The sequence below is a fragment of the Mus caroli genome, chromosome 16 (assembly GCF_900094665.2).
Source record: "Mus caroli chromosome 16, CAROLI_EIJ_v1.1, whole genome shotgun sequence".
Taxonomy (NCBI): Eukaryota; Metazoa; Chordata; class Mammalia; order Rodentia; family Muridae; genus Mus; species Mus caroli.
Window position 1 is genome coordinate 23,284,925 of NC_034585.1, and position 21,752 is coordinate 23,306,676.

At 42.7% G+C, this 21,752-nt stretch overlaps 1 protein-coding gene across 1 annotated transcript in view; it reads right to left on the bottom strand.

Moving 5' to 3' along the window:
• P3h2 (prolyl 3-hydroxylase 2) overlaps positions 1-12,632 on the bottom strand; it is a 150,923-nt gene extending 138,291 nt beyond the window's left edge. The window contains exon 1 of the mRNA XM_021184956.2: positions 11,394-12,632. Within this exon, the coding sequence (XP_021040615.1) occupies positions 11,394-11,861 (468 nt within the window). The 5' untranslated portion in view covers positions 11,862-12,632. The remainder of the gene's footprint in view (positions 1-11,393) is intronic.
• Between the last annotated feature and the right edge of the window lie 9,120 nt (positions 12,633-21,752).

Below are 21,752 nucleotides of genomic sequence, written 5' to 3' on the forward strand. Positions count from 1 at the left end.
ATATATATATATATATATATATATATATATATATATATAATTTCCTTCACAGGAATCCCTTATATTCTGTAATGTATGTATTATTAGCTCCATTTTTTTCCAGGTAGGAAATTAGGAAATTCAAGGCCCTATAATCAAACTTTTAACGGTGTCAACATATAAAGGTAGGACTCTTTCTTTCAACTAGACACAGACTGACATCAAAACTCACTTTGTAAAGTCGAGCATGTTATCCATCTGTAGAACAAGTAGAACAGGGGCTGACTCTAACTCTGTTGCCTGCCTTTGGATTTCTTTCCTCTAGCTAGGCGGGCTTACCTGTCCTCAATGGGAGAGGAAGTGTTTAGTCCTGCTGTGACTTGATATGCCAGAGTAGGTGGGTACTCAGGGCAGTCAGGGCTTCCTTCTGGGGGTGGGGGAGCAGGTGTGAGGGTGGGACAGGAAGGAGAGGAGGGAGGGGTGCTGAGATCGATCAGGATGGAAAGTGAATAAATAAACAAATTACAGGGGGGAGAGGAGAAGAGTGCATGTATGCAGAGTTTGTGACCAGAAACACTTGGATTCATCCTTCAGATTCCAGCTCAGGTCATTACTTGCAGTAGCACCTCAGGTGTATTGCTCTCACGATCCACCCTCAGCATCCGTACTGCAAAGTGAAGATCCACTAGAACATCCATCTGCAATTTGTTGTAAGTAAATCCATATAAAAATGTAGCATATCTGAAGCACAGTAATAGATAATACCCTAAATCTACTATTGCTAATGAGTTATATTTGTAAACATACTCTGGCTCAAAGCTAAACCTGGCTGCTCATTCTCAATGATGCTTTATGCCTGTTTGGGCACATTAGGTCTCTTTATGAACTATTTGGCAAACAGTGTGCATCAGAAGATGATCTGAGATAGTTTTCTAGATTCAATTGGCCTGCGTGTTTACTGTGGTCTGATTCTGCTTCACACTCACAAAAGATTCTTTGAACAGTTTAATAATTCTCTCTCTCTCTCTCTCTCTCTCTCATATATATATATATATATATATATATATATATATATATGTGTGTGTGTGTGTGTGTGTGTGTATGTGTGTGTATATGTATATATATATGTAAATATATTTAATTTTACATACATATTTGCATATATATTTAGCTTTTATAGTACAAGAATAATATCATGATTATTTTGATAAAGTAGGGGATCCTCTGAGGCCAGTTTCACATACACACTGCAATGGAAGATTCTCCTTTGGTCGCCCTTCAGAGTGTCACAGTGGACATCATTGTGTTGTCCTTTAAATCCTTCCCTTTACCCTTCACAGCATGTGTCTTTCATGAGTAGTTTTCTCAAACACTTTCTTTTTTTCATCTGTTCATTACTCTGAGAGCTACAATTATTTATAAAGATACACACTAAGACTCACAAAGGGTAAAGAAAAGAAGTCATAAAGAGGAAAATAGCTTTCTCTAAGATTGCAAGGAAGCTTGAAGTGGCAAATGGCATCTCAGTTAACAAATTTAAAGATAGTCAATGAAACTATAATCCACTAGGCCTGGGCTTTGAGATAATATGTTCTATAATTACAAGTTAAATTCTCTTTAAAGACATCATTTATCACAAGATTATTTTATTAACAATAGATTTTTTACATAATATATTCCAATTATGGTTCTACTTCCTCCAACTCCTTCCAGGTCTTCCCCCATCCCAATTCTCAGGGAAGCACACATTCTTTAGGAAAAGTGACCCATCAAATTCAGCTTTTAAACTCCTTCTGTTCTTCTTGTTTATCTCACTGTGTTTTGTTTTGTTTATGGAGACAGGTTTTGGCCTGGAGCTCTCACCTCCTGCCTCAGTCTCACAAGCTCAGAAGTCCCCAGTTTGAAGCACTGTGCACAGCCATTGCTGCTTTTATTAAACAAATTCTCCACATGTTCTTTTCTCTCTGCTTCTAACAGGATCTCAACTCTTCTGTTCTCTCCAAATATTAAAACGGCTAGCATTCTTAACTTACTTGTATGCTGCGCTGTTTATGTTTGTTTGCTTGTTTGCTTACTTGCTTGCTTGTGGTAAGCATTTTCCATGGCTCACCCCACTGCTTTGCTGTACACTGTGCCCTCACAGACACAGAGTGTGCTGTGACCCTCTTGAAAACAGATAAAATACCGTATTCTTCTTCCTAACTCCGGGACCTAAAAAGAAAGCTACATCTAGAAGGGCTCAATAATTTAAAAAAATTCTTTTGATTGGAAAAGAAGGGCATTCTAATGAAAGTTAATAGCTAACCGTTTAGGGGTTGGGTGAGTCGCCCTGAACTATTTGTTTTGCAGTCTGGAGAGGGATTAAGGCATTTTGTACATATGCTGAGCTAGTGGAATCTCCCTCAAGAGGGTTCTGTTCCTCTTCAGAGGAAACTGGTCTTGCTGCTCTGGGTACAACTGCCTCAGAGCACTAGAGCTGTGGTGACATGGGACTGAAAACCTATGGCTGTCGCTGAATGACTGGTTTTATTACAGAGACAGGCATATTGGAATGCACAACAGTCATATGCTGTTTAAAGCAGCCTCCTCTTGTCCCAGACACCTGGCTTGCTTTGTTTCTTAATGTACACTCATAATTTATTTTCATTCATTTTCCTTATCTCTATATATCCTCCCTCCCCAGCTCCCCTATCTCTCCTCTCCCCTTCCTCCCTCCCCCCTCCCTTGATCCCCACCCTCCATCTGATTTTTCACACTTCAAAACTTGTGAAGTTGGCTTTTTGCTTTTAGTTTGCTCAAGATACGTGTCTAAATCTAAGAAACCCAAGAGTCACAGTAGAATACTGTTTGTGTAACTTTGAAGATGAAGGATATGTATATTTGTGTGTGTGTGTGTGTGTGTGATGTAGCACATGCACACATTCTAAAGTCTAGAGTTCACAACTTAGAGATATTCATTTGCATCACTAAAACATATTGAATCATATTCGAATGAAAAGCAGAGAAAAGGCAAAGTTCTGTCTTACCCTCCAATCTGAACTAGGGCAGAAAGTCAGGATCATCCATGGCAGGAAAGCCCAGTGCTCTTCCCCTGAAGGAGAAAGCCTGGTCCTGGTGGATTTCCCTTTCAGTGGGATGACAAGGTACAGTCAAACTTTTTCATAAATATTCATCAGTGGCATGACAGCATCAAGTATCCATTGTCAGAACTTGACTTGGGATCTTCTAACCAGTATGTGCAAGCATTCCAAATATGGGTAACTGCTTACTCCAGCAGTTCTCACTCTGAGGCAAGTGAAGCATCTCAAGAATACTTTCCCATGTAGAGGAACATTCTATGCCTGTCATAGTATCTGGAAAAGGGGTGGGGTATGTGTGACTGACAACTTCTGAGTAGTTAAGGGTCAGAAAGGATGTTCACCAGTGTAAGGAGAAAAAGAACACCACCCACTATGAAGAATTGCCCTTCTCTCCACATTTAAGCCAATGTTGAGAGACTGTTATAACTTATTGACCGGAAGTTTGTCCTCAGCCCCACTATTTAATAAATCCTCTGGATAATCCTCTAGAACTCATCAATGACTGGGAAAGTCTTTGTCCCTGATACTATTTGTAAATGGCATCTATTAGAATCTAATAATACAAAATTCACTCTTGAAATATTAAGAACCTTGTCTTGCTTCAATTGGGAAATAATTTGTATGGTCTACTGGATTAATCTTGTGATAGCGTAATTTAAGGTAAATTTCACATGCAAATCTGGTGGTAGAGGAATTCTCTGTGCCTGATTCTTAATTGTGTGCTGATTTTAACATGCAAGACTATTGATTTTGACAGAGGTAAAGCAAAAGATTTAGCATCCAGCAAGAAGAGTAATTCTTAATATTGATTCGAGCAAGAATAGAAAGATTGGGTCAGTTAACTCCCACATGTTTCCCTGTTTCTTACTCATTTGTTAATTGTATTTTTTACCTTTATCTGTCCCTTGTCTGAGTCTTGGCACAGTCATGCTGCAATCTCCACTAGAGTCCTGGCACTTCTACAAAACCCAAATCAATTATTTTCAGATGATGAATTCCAGCAGGATAATTATGATAGCCCAGACTTCTGGAAACTCTGACATCTTGGGTCTTTCCTTTTCTGGCTCTTATTCCTTCCTTTCTTGTCCAGAAAATATCCTTTGCTTCATTTAACAGGGAATAGCACTGACCCAGGTGATACTGGTAACTCTTCCCTGGAAACAGGCTGAATAGTATACAATCGATACCATTGCACAATGAGACGGTACCTTTTACTTTTAGGACTCTCACTGACGAAACAATCTACATAAAATGCTACATCTTTTACTTTAGTTTTGCACCATGTGTGTGTATCTTCAGTGGGAGGCCTCTAGACATGATTAATGGGAAGGTCATAGAAGAGGGAGCCAGAGACCTCAGGTTTTAACTTTCTGGTTAAATGTCTGCACTAATTTGTGCAGCTGCCATCTCTTTGGGAATTTATTTTCTGTTTGTAAAATAGAATCCTTGAGGCTCTGCTATACCATGAATGTGGTGGGCACCATTGTGGAAAGCTGAGGAGATGACTGGTGTGGAGAAGGGCCACTTGCTCCTGTTCAGGCCTTTGTATTTACTGGGCGTCCCTGCTTCTCCAGTCCAAAATGGCTTCTTGGAGACTAGCATTCTAGAATGGATTCATTGTGCTCCACTTCCTCCATGACACCCAGTTCTTCTTGCTCAGCACTTGGTTGTGACTTTCCCTTTCTGGTGAACTTTCACAAAGACACAACTATTCAGAAACAGTGACACCACAGTACACACGAACGCTCAGCCTCACCAGTGTTCCTTGATAGCCTTTGTCCCAGAATCTCAGAACTGGAGGAACTTGAACAATCAAGTTGGTGTAATTGGTGTAACTGCTTAAATCACAAACACTCAGGGGCGAGAGAGTGGAGCTCGTGGAAATTATTACTACCTCTGTGGTTCTGTTCTGTATCCTGAAGAGAACAGGTAAGAAGAGGATAAAACCAATCTTCTAATTTCTATCATGGCTGGCAGTTTACATTGTGGACCTTGTATTATAAATGTGCCATTTTCCATTTAAGTCTTATGTATCGGATGTGAAGGCTGGGACCCTATGCGGGCATGGGCCTTATGGGAATCTGGGTCCTTCAGTTCTATTCTTGGCTCTTCTATTTAATCGAATTCAATCTGAGCAACCTGGTCCTCTGGTGGGCTTTATTTTCTCCTCTGTAAAAAGGCTGGCTGGTGCACAATGTTCTGTAAATGTGACGTGAAGACTGTAGAAAGAGGCAGATCTGGAGACCGTGTTCTCCAGTCTGTGCTAAAAAAAACTGGAAGTAAAGGAGAAGTTACCAGGAGATGTTCTCGACTGTAAATCTTGTTAAGTAAGAGGTACTAGGCTTTTAATTTTAGTTGAACCAGAAACCTGACCTTGCCTACTTGTCTGCTTTGATTTCTTTTATTTTTTTTTCCTCTTCCCCAAAGAATCAACATAACAGAGTACAAGCAAACCCAGTCTCTTCTCCAACAGTCTGTAGTACTGAACACAGTAGGAAGGACGGGGACACACACACATATACACACATACACACACTCCACTCCGTGGAAAGCTGCCTCCAATTCGTCCATTTGGCAAGTGATAGACAGGCCTGGTAGAAATTAGTTAGAAAGTCAGGCAGCAGGAAAGGAGGTATGAGTTAAAAGACAGAAAAAGAATTGTGGAAGAACGTGGAATGGAAAAAAAAAAGAAAAGAATTATTGTTCCTAATGAGAAATGCAAAATTTTCCACCAGACAACTGTGACGGTTGGCTGAATGAAGTACGCACCATGGGAATGAAAAACACAAAGGGTGGGGGAGCGGTGGGAGGCTTGCCTTCTGTCTGCTTTGCTTCTGAAGGCAATAGGCACCATAGGCACCACAGATTCTGCAGGATGCCCTCAGACAGCAGCTATGCCCTTTATGTGGAACTTGAAAAAAAAGACACAGGACTAGAGGGTAGGATGCCTGTATTGTAAACACCAACCTTCCTTGTTTTTAACCAATCTAGGGCTACTGACATTGTCTGTTAAGTGATGGGGATAGAATTCTTCATGGGCTTTGGGAATCCTCTAGGCCAAAACATTTTCTCTGCTTTGCTGGATTGCATTTCTAGAATCCAACAACGATAGACTTCTCCTACTTCCCTGTCCCAACACAGTCATTCAACTAGAAGAAGCTTGCCTAGAGTCCCTCAGCCCTGAGAAGGTTCTAAGAGATTCACACTTTTCTCATTTGGTTAACATTACAAAGAACCACTGCCTTGCCAAATCAGTGCTTTTCCTTTCACAAGACAGAGTTCCCAACGTGTCAATCCCACCCAGAAGACAAGCTGACATCTTCTCATCACTGACATCATTGGACAGAATCTATTTGCTCTGCGGAGATAGAGTCTGTTTAATAAATAAGTAAGTAAGAGGAAGGCAGCTTTCTTACTTCCCTTGATTAAAACCTGTAAAGGAATCCCTGATGCCCCAGGCTGAGAAGGAAGAAAACTTGTAAGCAGTTAGTCGCTGCTCAGATCTAATTGAATTGGCAGCGCCTGTGGCACGCAGCAGCTGCAGGAATGGACTAGTGAAGAGCTGGGCAGTCTTTGGATGCACACAGCAGAGCAGAAACAACTGGGAAGGCTAGGCGGGGCCAAGCAACTGGTTACACACTGAATTTCACAGGTTTCCTTCCTAAGGAATAGGGCATCAGGTGAGGTGGTGACATGTTTTGATGATTCAAGGACAAAAAAAGGAAAGGCTTTATAAGGGGGAGTGGGGACTCATTTTCTGAAGGATAACTAATATTTCAGAATAATATTGCAGAAGATAAAACAACACCTCCTGAAATATCTGAAGGACAAATGTGCATGTTTCTATAAATCCCTGAAAAGAGATATCTGGTCAGGACCAGGTTTTCTTCTGAACCAACAAGGGCCACAGGAAGCATCCTTGTCTGGCTTTCAATTCTCTCTGAAAGCACTCATTCCAGCAAGAGAAAGCAGCTATAAACCAGAGCTTATTTTCTTCTTCTCTGTAAACCACAAGTAGATTATGGTCCAAGATAAAGGGATTTGAAGATATCTGAGGGTGGGGCAGAGCTGCCTAAGTTAACGCACCCCCCCTTCATCCTAGGAAGAAAAACAAAGGCCAAGTTTCACAAAGCACCACGTCAAAAATAAAATGGGCAAGAGCAAGCTTGTTTTAAGTAAGAAAGAAAGAAAGAAAGAAAGAAAGAAAGAAAGGAACAACCGTGCTAGCTTGTGGCTTTTTCTTTTTGAGCAACTAGGAACAATAGAAGAAAAAGAAAAATTCCTGATGTGTTGTAATAATTAACTTCAATTGGGGGTTTCTACCCTGCCTTTGGTTATTCAGTTCCCAGATAAAAGCACTATATCTGGACAAGTATGTACCCTCTATGCTATTATGTCTACTTCCCTGCCAATAACCCCAAGATATGAGTTGCCATATTCCACCTGGGCTACTCTTAAAGTTCTATTGGCCAGCCCCCATGGCCAGGTTTTCATGACTCCTCTATCCTACGATGTTATCTTCTCTCTCTACCTTCTTCTCTCTCTCATGGTAGTCCTCCCCAGACCCCAAGCCCAGGAACCTAACTTACCTCTCTTCTGCCCAGCTGTCAGCATCTTTATTCAACAAATAGTTTTAAATTAAGGAGTCAGGCACCATTACTTAATGCGTACAAGGAGTACAAGGATTCTCTTATCCAAGAGGCAACCAGGCCCAGGATGTAGCATGTCAATGCATAGGAGCAGAACAAACTTCAAGGTTGAAGATTCAGGCAGGGCACAGATAAGATTATTTAATCTCTCTTACTTTTGTTTAAAATGCCACAAATGCTCATAAAATAGGTACAGTGGATAGAGTGCAGCTTCAAGTGAGAAAAACAAAAGGTTAAATTTGAGAGAGAGAGAGATCAAATCAACTAAGTGGATAGAGCAGGAAGAGCCTGCAACAACAGCCAGAACTTCTAAGTGCAAAATAGCAAGAAATCCATCGGTCTTTTTGCTTTTCGCACCAATTGACATCCAGGAAACAGACCCCCACCAAATGTGGTGATTGACCTTCACAGAAATGTCTCTCATTATTTCTCATGCATAAAGCTGACCTAGTATCCTTGTCACAAATGGATGGATACTGAGCTTTGATGCCTACCCATCTTGTTTAAGATATTAGGTATGATTGTTGATGACCCAGCGCAGACCTTTTGACATAAATGCTAATGTTCACTCACGTTCTCCTGCCCCAAAAGGTAAGAGTTACCTAACCAGTAAGCATCCATGCCTGACAACTCCTTCTTTTGAAAAAACGCAAAAAGAATTGGCAGTTCTTGATTCCAGGGAGCTCACAGAAGCAAGGGCATATACACTTTTTAAAATGGAGTTTGATAGAAAGACAAAAGAGGAAAGTTTTCTTCCATGAGCATTCAAAACAGCTGCTGGGAGCTATGGAAGACTCATAGAAGTCTCTGTGTTAGTGATGATTTCAACATGCAAAGAAGTGGGAATCCTTTAATAACGGCACTGTAGTGTTTCTTAAGAGTTAGGCTCTAGTCTGTCTTAAACTGGCCTCAGACTAAGCGGATAGTATTTCCACATCTTACATACAGGAAAATAGAAAGTTGGCGTATGATACAACAAACTTGAATCTCTGATCTTTTTCTATTCCAGGGCCTTCAAGCTCCCCAGGAAGAATAGCAAGGCCAAGATCCAAAGTGTTAGATGTGGAGAGATAGACCTGGAAAGGGGAAGGGACAGAAGCTGTAGATGTTGGGTCACACCATATAGGCTCCATGCAGTATCAAAGAGCAACAACCACTATGCACTCTCCAAGGAACGCCACATTAATAGCCATATCTTAGGGTTTAAGCTATGGCTGATGAATTGTATCTTACGAAAAGAGAGAGAGAGAGAGAGAGAGAGAGAGAGAGAGAGAGAGAGAGAGAGAGAGAGAGAACTTTTTTTAAGTTGGATGATTCTTACCCTGCCTTTGCATACCAAGGTAAAATATGCCTCTGTAGGCCTACCACCACATAACTGTTCAGTTCTCCCACATGCCAGGCTTATGTGCAGATTGGATACAACAGTACTAGAGAGGAATGAATACCTGTGACTTCAGGGAACAAGGACTTGCTCACCCCTGGAGCTGTCCAAACCTGGCTTCAGTGTAATCCCCACTAGTCTAGCATTCTACAGAGCCCAGAGCCAATCATGGCCTCTGGCCATTGCACAGGCTGGAGTCCATTAGCCAGAGAACCCAGACTGACTCTGGATAAGCCCTTGGCTCACTCCATCAACATGCCGAACTAACACCACTCAGGTAACAAGGAGCAAGTCCCTTTCTTCTGGACATCCAGATCTTCATCCCTCAAAAAAGAAAGTTAAGTGCAAAGTGTCAGAGTTTACAGTTCTCATCTCTTCTTACTCTCCAATTCGTGAGCATCAGGGATGAGTTGCCTCCAGGAGCTCATTATCCCGGGTGTGGAAGGATATCACTCCTGAAAGCGAGCGCAGTGTGTTTATCCTCTAGTTGAGAATGGCTGTTCTTCCTTAACTCTGCAAAGCCTCCTGTTTCCACTGAGTTATATGTAGGCTACGGTAGACTCCTAAGTGCAAACTGGGTCCCAGATCTCAAGAGCAATTCAGTTTCATGTGGCTTTCGGACTATATAAATTCACTTATACATGGCGCTATGACCATATACATATATACAAGAGCTGAGCTGGTCACCCTGCTAGTGAATATTCTACAGTCCAAAAATGGCGGTACTGGTGTGTGTGTCAGTGTGTGTGTGTGTGTATGTCAGTGTGTGTGTGTCTCCCTGAGAAGAAGGCAAGTCTACCTTTAGAGTTTCCATGAAGCACAGAGGAGAAAAGAATTCTAATGCATCCTGTAGGTGGTAATGAGCAAATTCCTATAGGGATAAAAACATTTCCTTTTTCAGAATTTGTCAATTATGTGAATCAAAGTCATTAGAAAAGGCCTCTTAGTCTTATGGGTTCATCTTCTTTGACCTTTCATTGGGGACCAGGGGCAAGGGGATGAGAAATAAATGTTAATATTACATAAAAATATATGCCTACAGAATCACAGAAACCCACATGCTGACTGCATGGTTGTTTATTTTCACAGAACGAGTATGCATCCCTCTCTTCTCCTGTTCTTCCTGAGAAGAGAAAATCTATTTGCCATGAGCTACAGACCCATCAGCAAAATGGCCACATCTCCCCCTTGCAGCCCAGACTCTCAAAAGGAGCATACATAGGGACCACAGGACAAGATCACTCACATTCTGCTCTAGGAGCCAGCTTAGTCCCTCTCCCAGAACTGACTAATTTCTGGAAGAACAGGAAAAACTGTGCCCTTTTCTTTCTAAAAGGCAGATTTATAAGTGATACATGTCTTTAGCAAATCCATTGGAAAGCACAGGAGAAGAGACAACACACATGTCTTGGAGAGAATTCTGGGTTCTCTGTTAGTCCTTGACCCAAACTAGTCAACTCCTGAACTTCAGCACCATGCACACTGCACGCTGGAGCTCTTGAGATCTGGTCTCTGTTGTGACTTTATTAACTCCCCACTGCTGTGGGAAAGACCTGGATATATTGACTCAAATAGTCAGGCATAAGAATTGTGACCCTGAGAAACATGAGTTTGTGGAAGTGAGGGGCTGGGTAATTCATTCTACATTTTTGCTATGCACCTAGTTAGGTTTTTTTGACTGGGGCTCTGGGATATGCCAGTTTTGATTGTATACCTCCTGACTGTAACTTTGGGGAAGTTACATAGACGCAAGTAAAAGCAGAGAGCACTGCGCATCTGAGGTGAAGTGGTCCGAAATGGTGGGAACCCCAGGAACCCAAACCAGTACCAAAGAAATCTGCACTTTCAGTAGATTGCCTCATACAGCCTCAATTTTCATTCCTCCACGACTTTTTATCTCGTTGCTCTTCTTTAGTTGAAGAGAAATAACTTTTAAGGCCGTTTCTTAAACTTAGAAGATCAGACTGCAGAGTAAGAGGGAGAGCTAAAAGGAGATCAGGAGTGGACTATGTCAAAGAATTTACTCTAGCGTCTAGGTAGACCACAACCACCCGAAGTGTTGAAAGACACTTTTGATATGCTCTTCTTGGCACAGCCCACTTTTGCGAGTGAAGACGACCCTGAGACAGAGAGCAAAGCTGATCTGCCCACTTTCATCTAGTCTATGGGTGTCTACTTTCACGCAAAGCAGAGCCACCGCGAACGGCTGGATGGAGTGTAGAGCAATGCTCCCTCCCACCCCGCCCCCTACCCCACAAAGCCAACCCTAGGGTCCCCCGCGATGGGCGCAGCCGCGTTCAGTACCTTGATGTAGGCCCTCTGCAGGTAGTTGTAGGGAACTCTGCGCTGGAAGTCGCTGCGCACGTCCTCGCTGACGCGGTGGCGGGACGCGGGGCCGCCCAGGCGCTGGCTCTGGCAGCTGCGGGAGCAGCGCGCCCGCTCCAGCACCGCGCGGAAGAAGGGCAGCTCGGCTCCGGGGCCGGCGCCGGGGGGCGCGAGCGGGCGGCGCGCCGCGCAGTGGCGGGCGCAGCGCGTGCGGATGTCCCGTAGGCGCCGGTGACTGCTCAGGGCGGCTTCCAGGTCCCGCACCGCTCGCTCGTAGTCGCCGCTGTAGTAGGCAGCCACGCCGCTGGCGTAGAGCAGGTCGAAGGGCTGCAGCGGGCCGCGCTCGGGCTCCGGCTCCGGGGACCGGCGACCGTCCTGGGGGCCGCCCCGCTGCGGTGTGGGCAGCAGTAGCAGCAACAGCAGCGACACCCACGTGCTCTCCCGCATCCTCCGCCGGACCCGTGGAGGGAGATCGTCGCGCTTCTTGCCTGCCCCGCCGCAACTCACGTTCGAGCCCCGCTCCAACTCCGAGGGCTAGCGCGCCGATCCTGCCGTGATCCCGCTGCGCGACAGCCCCAGGTGACGGCCGGCAGCGCTACGGTCCTGGAGGCGGAGGCTCGCCCGGCTGGCCGCTCTTAAAGGGACGCCTCCAGCTCACACGCTCCTCCTGCCCCCGAGCCTCCGCGAGCCGCGCTCCAGCTGCCTGAGAGCTAGCGCAGTCGCGAGAGGCCGACCCCGGGGGACGAGTTTTGCGTGCGGGGTCCCTTGTGGATGGCAGAAGACGATCGTGTTGCTTTATCTTCAGCACTTGGGGAAGTGAGGCCCACAGTCGTTTTCTGGAATCTATGTGGACTTGCTCTTCGCAGTCCTTTACTCTTAAATGCAACATGAAGGGGCATTTCAGGCTGCCCGAAAAGCGCTAGAGAAGGGGAGGAGGGCCCCTGGCCAGTTGAGTAGGTTTGAGGAGAAAGGGGTTTGCCTAAGTTTATACAGCTAAGAATAAGCAGAGGATGAACCTAGCTCTGCCCCACAAAAATAGAAGCTTCCCGCCCTCCTGTAGGGCACGGTCTCCTCCCTCTTGCTTTCTCCTATGCCTAAGTGTGGATGTGTTCCTGTGTTGAATGTGAAGACTGGGCAAGAACGATAAATAACCCGAGTTTCCTGTTCAGACCGCTGGAGGAAAGTGGAGCTGTACATTAAGTTCTGCCTCTGGCAGTTTTCCAGATGTGCACTGGGCCTCTGTTACTTACCTCATCCAAAGCAGCCAAATGCCCAACATGTCCAGTGATATTCAGACATAAATCCCTATTGTGAGAGTTGAACAAAGAGTCAGTTTAACAAACCCAGTACCCCAGGACTTAAGCAATGAACATCAATCTAGAAGTGGGAAACTTGACAGAAACAGCTGCCAGAGTCCAAGGAACTAGCTGGAGGTTTTCCTGTTCCTCCCCTTCTGCTGGGTCATAAATACCTTCTTAGCCAAGGTGTTCCCCTCTTTTCTGTCCCTTGGCTCCACACTCCCAGAAAAAGGGGGGGAAAGTGTGTTAGACTCTGGAGTCCAGCCTGCAATTCCCTGGGAGGACTTCTGTTTGTCTGGAACTGTCTGTGGGAATCTCATCTCAGTCTCTGGGCCACTGGAAAGATAACCAACGGGAAAGAACCGCATATATTGTCCAACTGACCCGAATTTGCTGAAGAAAGCCTTTGTGTAAAATGGTCACTATTCAAAAAAGGTGGCTAGTGTCACAACCTTTCCCTTGTTCTTGTTGAGTTTCTCACCCTTTTGGCCATGAACCGCCCTGGCTAAATAACTCTGAAAAAACAAAAAAACAAAAAACAAAAAAAAACAACCTGATTCATGTTCATATTAATTTTTACACCAAAATTCTCAAAATTGTCTATTTCCATTTATGGCAAAGCTTGCCTTAGATGGTCAGTGCTCCAGAATTAACATGGAGGTTTTTTTTTTTTTTTCTCCTGGTGATGAACTGTTCAGATAAAAATGGTAGAGTCTAAAATCATGGATCCATTTGGAGAAGGGTTTGAAGCACACGGAGTAAAAAATGCTGTCTAGGAGACAGATCAGCTGTGAAGATAATTTTGCATGTCTCAGCTCTACATCATAGACATTCCTATATCACTGAACATGTGTCACTAAATTAATATCTCTAAGTGGCTGCCCCTGGTGTGTGGATGATGGGGGAAAGAAGAGGTGACCACACCAGTGTCCTCACTTCTGCAAGTTTACAGTGATATGCAGGAGATGAACACAGATCACAGGAGTCTGATACAAACTAAAAAAGTGAAATTCAATGTGCTCTGATAAAATAGATGCTAAACCTTCAGCAGGACAAAGCTAAAAAAAACTTAGGAGAAAAGACCCGAGACAGAATTCAAAGCCTATAGTCCATAGCTCAGAAACAACCTGGTGGCTCCCAGTTGGGGGCGTGTCTTTTAAGCCTCATGTTGTACTTCTCTACAACATATGGTCGATAATTCACTTCAGTAACCCTTCAGATTTTTCAAAACATTGGAATGAGATGATAAATATTTATATTTGGTCCCAGCTCTGAGGGATTCTGATTTAATTGGTATAGTGTAGCACTACATAGGTTTGGCTCTGCTAGATTCACATGTTTCAATGTTTACCCTATGGGGAGTGGCACTATCAGAAGGTATGGTCTTATTAGAGTAGGTGATGGAGGTAGTGTGTCATTGTGGAGGTGGGCTTTGAGGCCTCCTATGCCTGACTTCTGCCTAGTATGAAATCAGAGCATCCTCATGGCTGCCATCTGATCAAGATATAGAACTCTCAGCTCCTTCTCCAGCATCACGTCTTCCTGGATGTTGTCATTCTTTCCTTCAAAATGGTAATGATGAACCTCTGAAATTGTAAGCCAGCCCCCATATTAAATGCTCTTCTTTGTTAGAGTTGCTTTGGTCATGGTGCCTCTTCATAGCAGTGAAAGCCTGACAAAGATAACCACCTAACCAATGGGATTTGCCGATGCTTCCCAGTTGTTTCTTTTCTGAAGCCAAGGTTAAAAACCACTGTCTCTATAAACGCCTCATACTGAGGAGTAAGTCTGTGAGGTAGGGCTCCGTGTGCTATGGGCATGTTCAAAGCCCGAGATTCTGGAGTATAGGGCTTTGTACATCTATCTGCTTTCTGCAACAAGCTTAAGATGTGCCTTTAAAAGTTTGATTAAAAAAATTGAGCCCATTTTATAGTTCTTAGTTTATTAGATCTATGGTAGAACCCCAAATTTGCTTTTTTGACTATTTCTGTACCAATGCTGAAACTCCTACTGCAGGATTCCCCACTTAATTTTTTAATTTCTTATAGATAGCTTTTCTTGAATATTATCTTATTATCCAAAACTAAATGAATAACAAAAACTGCAAAGACCCTAACATTTAAATGGAATCAAGCCAGGCCCACTCAGATCTAGGGGGTATCAAGTAAAGTATGAAAGCCAGCAAGGGGTTCTCAGCCAGGGAGTATGTGCCCACCCAGGCACAGATGACAATGGAGATAGTTTTCATTGTCATCCCAAGGGGGTGGGGTAGGAATCATACAATTGGTGTCTAGTGGGTAGAAGCAAAGTTGGCACTGAATGTCTTGTAAGATAGAGGTCAAGTCTCTCACAAGAAATGGTTAACAAGCCTTAAAAAAATCGAGATGAACTTTAGAAACCCTTGAAAAGTATTTAATTTGACATGGCAAGCTTTGTCCAATTCCCATATACAAATGAGGAAGGCAAGACCCATAGGTCACACAGCATGGGCAGACATGGAAGGAAGAAACTGATTGCTCATACCAAAGAGTAGAAAGTTTACCAAGTGTCACAGAACACTGGGTTATAGTGTTTTTATTAACTGCTTCTTTTTGAAGGTGAAAGAAATAAATGAATTAAGGGGAGAAAGGGCAAAGAAAAGGAAGGAAGGAAGGAAGGAAGGAAGGAAGGAAGGAAGGAAGAGAGGGAGGGTGGGGTAGGGAGGGATTGAGGGAAGGAGAGAGAGGAAGAGAGAGGGAGGGAAGCAGAGAGAGAGAAGGAGGGAAGGAGAAAGAGAGACTAAGGTTTGAGAAAAGAGCTACTGGAAACTATTGACATTTATGCCAAGATAGGTAAAATGTGAGAGCTGGAAACTCCACTTTTCATCCCCGTTCCTTACAAATTCAAAGAACACAAGAGAGCTCATCCAGAACCTTGAAGAGGCATCCAATCATCTCCCTTTTTATTATATTTGGACTGGATCTTGACAGAAGCTCGGATTTCCTTTAACTTCTGTTTATAAGTCATCAACAGCTAAGGCGCACTTGCTACAGGGTTCCATCAGAAGAAAGGAATTCTGGAAAGAGAAGATCTTCAAATGCTTCTTAGATTCTCCAAATCAGCTAAGATTCTCGAGCTCACTTCCCTCCTTATAAAACATTCTGAAGGAACAGAAAGTCTACTCAGACTTCAGCAGGAGATTTAATCAACGCTTTCCACAAGCAAATGTGATACTAGTTTATTTTGATCGTGTTTAACCAGCCAGGCTTTTGCTTGCCCCAAACATCTGATTCCTTTGAAATGAAAGGAATAATTTTCACTGTGCAACAACTCAGCCCGTGTTCAGCTGCTGTTGATGCTGGCGACAAGGGAGTTGTTTGGAAGATTTATTTTTCTTATACAAATAGGATCATCTGAAGTTTTATTTCTTCTTCCAACCAAGTTAGTAGGAAAGGCTAGTCAACAGTCTGTCAACATCAGAGAGTGAGAGAAAAAGGTCTTTCTAGAGGAGGAAGGGAAGTTTTTAGAAAAATTAATATTTAACCTACATTTAAAATCAAACGGGGCTGCCACATTCCAAGACTCTCATTTTCTTTCCAATTTTCTTAGTAGCACTGTCCCTGTGCTTACCTTCATTCTTGATGGAGCTTTAAAATTCCAAACTAAACAAAACACAAGCACATTCCACCTCTGCTTATGTCATGGAGACCTTCTAACTCCTTTCCTTGGGAGACTCATATTTTGTTAAACAACAAAATGGGGACAAAACGGGAGGAGGATAAATAAATAATGCTAATTATTCCTAAGGTAATATAAGTGGCTGAAAGCATGAGTCCCATGGAATTGCAGTCTGACTATTATACCAGACTGCGTGGTCTTTTCACAAATACTGTCTTTCTCTTAACTTTCAAGAGTCCCTTGAGTCTTTACTCTTTTTTGGGGGGGAGGGGGAGGTCAATTTGTCACAAGCTACAAAGCTACAGGGAAGAAAACTTAAATGGTGACATTGCTTCCATTAGATTGGCCTGTGGACACATGTCTGTAGGATATTTTATTAATTCATGATTGATGTAAGGGAGCTGAGCCCACTGTAGGTGATGCCATCCCAGAGTTGGTGGTCCTGGGTTGTATAAGAAAGCAAACTGAACAAGCCTGTGAGCAGCTTCTCCATTCCCTCAGGGTTTCTGGTTTAGTTTGGAAGGGGAATTACCAAGAGCAGCAACAATGATCTATAATGTTTGGGGGCCTCCATGGTTATCCTTCAGAACTTGACTGTAAGAACCTACTGTAAGAACCACATACTTCTGTCATAAAACATGATAAAATCAAACTGGTACAAATCCTTAAACATGACTGTATAACCTGGAGAACTTGTGAAAATTAGGAAAGTATAAAAGGGCAGGGGGAAGCAGCTCTAGAGAGGGAGATGGATCATAGATACTATAAAAGGGGATTGGGAAATATGGCTCAGGGACTTTAAATAGGGAAAGAGAAGGGAAGATGATATAGAGGAAGAGAAAAGGAGGAAAGACACAGAACCTCGATAGTGACATCTCTGTCACTGGACTCCTGCATTTCAGCTGCTGATGTAGACTACGTGTGACCAACCATGTTTTCCTAACCTTGTAAGAATCATCCCTCAGGCACTGGCCTGCCCACTTCTGGCAGGGCTCCTGACTGATGCTGGCCCTGATCTGTCTGTCTAGAGCAAAACTGAATTGCTTATCTCTCTGGCCTCAGCCCAGTGGGAAAAGGATGGAGAAGTTGACTTCAAAGGGGTGATGTTTTGAACCCACTTCCAGAAAAATAGCTTAGTGGTTTTCACATGTTTGGGATATCTAGACAGAGATCCAAACACAGAACATGTAGGAATAGTCACACTACTTGACTTGTGGGAAATTTACATCAAATTCCCTAGTGGTGTTAAATTCTAATCTTTCATCAGATCCAATAAATATTAATTAAGGAGCTAAGACCAATGTACTCCGTTGTAGAAGTTATGCTTGGTTCTTTCTCCTAGCCCATGCTCCCAGAAATAAATCTGACTCAAAATATATTTACAAATGCCTTGACCATACAACTAGGCTCTTCTCTGACTAGGTCATAACTTAGATAGCCCAATTATTTTTACCTACATCCTTCCAGGTACACTGCATCTGTCTCATTACATCCTCCTGCACCTGACTCTATCAAGCAATTCTTTCTTTTTCCAGATGTCTCACCTTCTATTTCCTGCCTAAGCCATGGGTCTTTTTAATCGACAGGTGATGCAGCCATACAATACACAAGATATTGTCTCTACACTCTGTAACTTTGATTTTCTTTTTCCAGACAAAGTTTCTCTGGGTACCCCTGGCTCTTCTGGAACTCTCTCTATACACCAGGCTGGCCTCAAACTCACAGAGATCCCCATGCCTCTGACTCCCAAGTGCTGGGCTTAAAGATGTGCTCTACCACTGCCCAGAAACTTTATTTGATTCGTGATGTTGGAAATAGGGAGAAGAGATCAATTATACAAATGTACAAATGTTAGTTTTTGTCAACTGGAGTCTCTTGATAAAGTGTACTTCAGGTCTAGAAATTTTCTCCATCGGAGGGGTCTGTTGGGCACTTTCTCTGACTAATGTGAAAGAGCCCAGACAATGTGGGTGGCATCATCACTAAGCAGGTAGATCTAGACAATACTAGAAAAGTTTCAAGCAAGCCAGAGAAAGCAAACCAACAAGCAGTCTTCTTCCATAGTCTCTGTTTTAGTTACTCCCTGAGGAGTGGTGAAAGTCCCTGCCCTGGTATCTCTCTCACTGATGGATGGTGATGTGGAAGAGTAAGCCAAATATGCCTCTCCCTAAATTGGCTTTGCTCAGTGTTTTGTCACAGCAGTAGAAATTAGTTAAAGCAGATAGAATATAAAAACAATTCTTCCAGAATTATGCTTGAATCTATACCTAAACCCCCATTACCAAGGATAGTCTCTATTCTGTACCAAAGGCTAAGGCAAGAATCCATCCTGACAACAGGGCATCAAGTTTAGTAACTTTTCTAACAATTTCCTGAATGGCCCCTAGCCTTCTTATGGTGAGATTACAGAGAATCAAAGAGAGCAAAGGACAGCAAAGCTTTAGTTGCTTAGAGGCCATGAGTTCTAGGGCCCTGTACCTGCATCTCTCATCCTAGACTACTTTGATAATCATCTTCATTCTTTCTGACATTGTTCAACAAGATCTGAATCACAAATGAGGAAATCCTGGTGCACTTGGCCTATCATCTTTGCTCCATCCGTTTGATGTTCATTCTCTTCTTTTGCTTTGTGACGTGATACTGGGTACCCCATCTCAACAAACTGCAGAATGCCTCCTTTTCAAGCCCTGAGAAGACCTTCTCCACCCCTAGAAATATCAACATCTTATCAGTGAACACTCTTGTCTGATGGAAATCTAGAAGAAATTGTTTTTAAGGAAGCATAAATTTTAATCATGTTTTTTAAAAGTATGATTTCTTACAAAGATTAACCTTCAGTATAATTTAATATGAATAATAGAGTAAAAAAATGAGATAGAGTAGCCTACACACACACACACACACACACACACACACACACACGAAAATCTAAGGGAAGAAAGAAAATAGGTTTGTTTTCCTTTTGAGTAAAGAAATTTGTATTGGAATTATTTAGCAAAATTTTAAACCATTCAGCAATATCTTAGGAACAAAATTAAACTGTCAAAGCTGAAGTACCAAATCTATCACATTAAAATTAATATTTTACTTGATGTAATGATTTAAAAGAATCCATTCAAAAAACAAACAAAAACTTGGTAGAACTCATTACATTCACCAGAATAGGACTCACTCACCCATGATACTTTAAATTCTGACTTTGCTACTTTTCTTGGCTCCTCTAGAAAAGAGAGTCTAACATTCTGATCTCTGGACCACCTATTTTGCACCAGCCTGTGACTTCTTCTCCCATACATCCCCAACGGCTCCTTCTACACTTTCTGATTGCTTCTGGGCCATAACCCTGCCAAGTGCATTTCACCTAAATGGAAACCTATTTAGAGAGAAACTTACAATTATCTTCCCCAGAATCTCCTGGGAGAAAAGATACTTCTTGGGTCTCAGCACTGTGCCTACATGCTAGCAACTGATATTTGAATAAGAACAAAACAAAACAAAATTTGGTGGCTGGGGAGAAAAACATTTGTTATGCAAATGTGAGAACCAATTTTCAATACCCTGTATAAAGTCCAGTGCTCAGATCAGTTCAACTCTAACCCAGGGCCTTATGAAGCAGAGGTAGCACAGTAGCTAGCTAGACTAGTGGACTCATCAATCTCAGGCTAAGTGAGAGACACTATCCCAAATAAATGATCTGGAAAGCAATTGACTGCTCTGGCCTCAACATGCACATATAGACAGGTACCGGCATGTACCTATCACAAACATATATACTTGAACGAGTTTCATGCACATCACACACACACACACACACACACACACACACACACACACACACACATTTAAAAGTGAACTGACATCTTACAGAGATATAAATATATGACTACTCTGGAAAACTACTTCGGCTTTGCTGCTTCTGCCAGGAGTTAATTCGTTTGGATATGTTGGACAAGGCAGCTCCTTCTTGGCTTCTCCCACCCTGTGCAGTGTAGGTATGGATGGAACTTGACTCATGAGTCCCTTCCCACTCTCTACAGCCTGTCAGGTCTTTCACTCTAAAACATAATAATATGATCACATCCCTGGAGATATAAGCCAAAGTCCTGCTCCTGGTCTTCCTGCACCAGGCTCTGTGATGAAGTTAAATGCTAATCCTCAAGCGTGTTTCTCAGCTCCCCCTGCAATCATTAAAAGGTGTTTTCTCGGGGCATGTCCTGAAACCTCAGCTAACCTTGGATAACAGTGCAAGAGGCTCTAAGCCATAGTGTGTGAGCCACCTCCGGCAGAGCTCTAAAAGTCTCCTGATCGGGCAGTTCAGCATCTGCTCTCCTTATGTCTTTGCTGATTAATTTTTCTTTTTACAAATAGACTTGTTAAAATGAAGGTCAGAGATTCTATTATTTACTCCCTTCCAACCAGGCAACCTTACAATATTACAAGCTCTGTGATGACGCTAATGTCTTAGGAAGAACTTGAAGAGGGTTTTACATACATTGAGCAAAATTGATTTTTTTTTGAAAATAAAATGCCATAAGTTATTCCACATAATCAAGTTTAGGTGACATTCAGATATTTCTTCAATTATGGTACATTTTAGAAGATACAGACTCACTCATTAAAGCATGATTAAAGTTAATTTGCTAAAGAATCAGAGTTCTTGTCCCTGAATAATAAGCCCCTATATAAGATAGTCAGTCATCGGCAAACAATAGCACCACACTTACGGTTCTATAGCACTTGACCATTATTAGAGACTCTGCACATGTGTGCACATACACACACAGAGACACACAGAGACACACACAGACACACAGACACACACACACACACACTTCCTGCACGAAGTTATCAGGTTATGTTGTGGGGTAGAGGAAATTCATGTCTGTGTCTTCTCTTTTTCCACAGCCCCACCAAGCCCCCACATGATTTGCTATTTAGAAGACCACATGTGCACTTCAAGCATTGCCACAGAGGGAACTTTGTGGGGAAATTCTCTACACTATGGAGTTTGCTACACTTTGAGAAGGAAACTTTATAAGAAGAGTCACTGTTGAAGGTCTCTCTCCTTTCTCTGTCCCTGTCTTCATTCCTGATACCCCATAAAGAAGTCAGAGACATTCACTTCAACACTGCATCCAAAATCCTTTCAGATGTCAACTTCTGTCTGGTATCTGGAGAGAAAAACTCCCCAGAACTCCCAAATAAGTCACATGGAGTCTTTACTAACAGCCAGGGGGACTGTCCGGAGCAGATTAGCAGAAAGCAGTCCTACCCTCCATTTGATTCAAGGTTTTAAGAGAAAAAATTTCAATTTATACAGAAAGGACGTATTGTTTACAGAAGCAGAGCAATTCCAGTTAAATGGGTAGGCCGTTAACCTTTA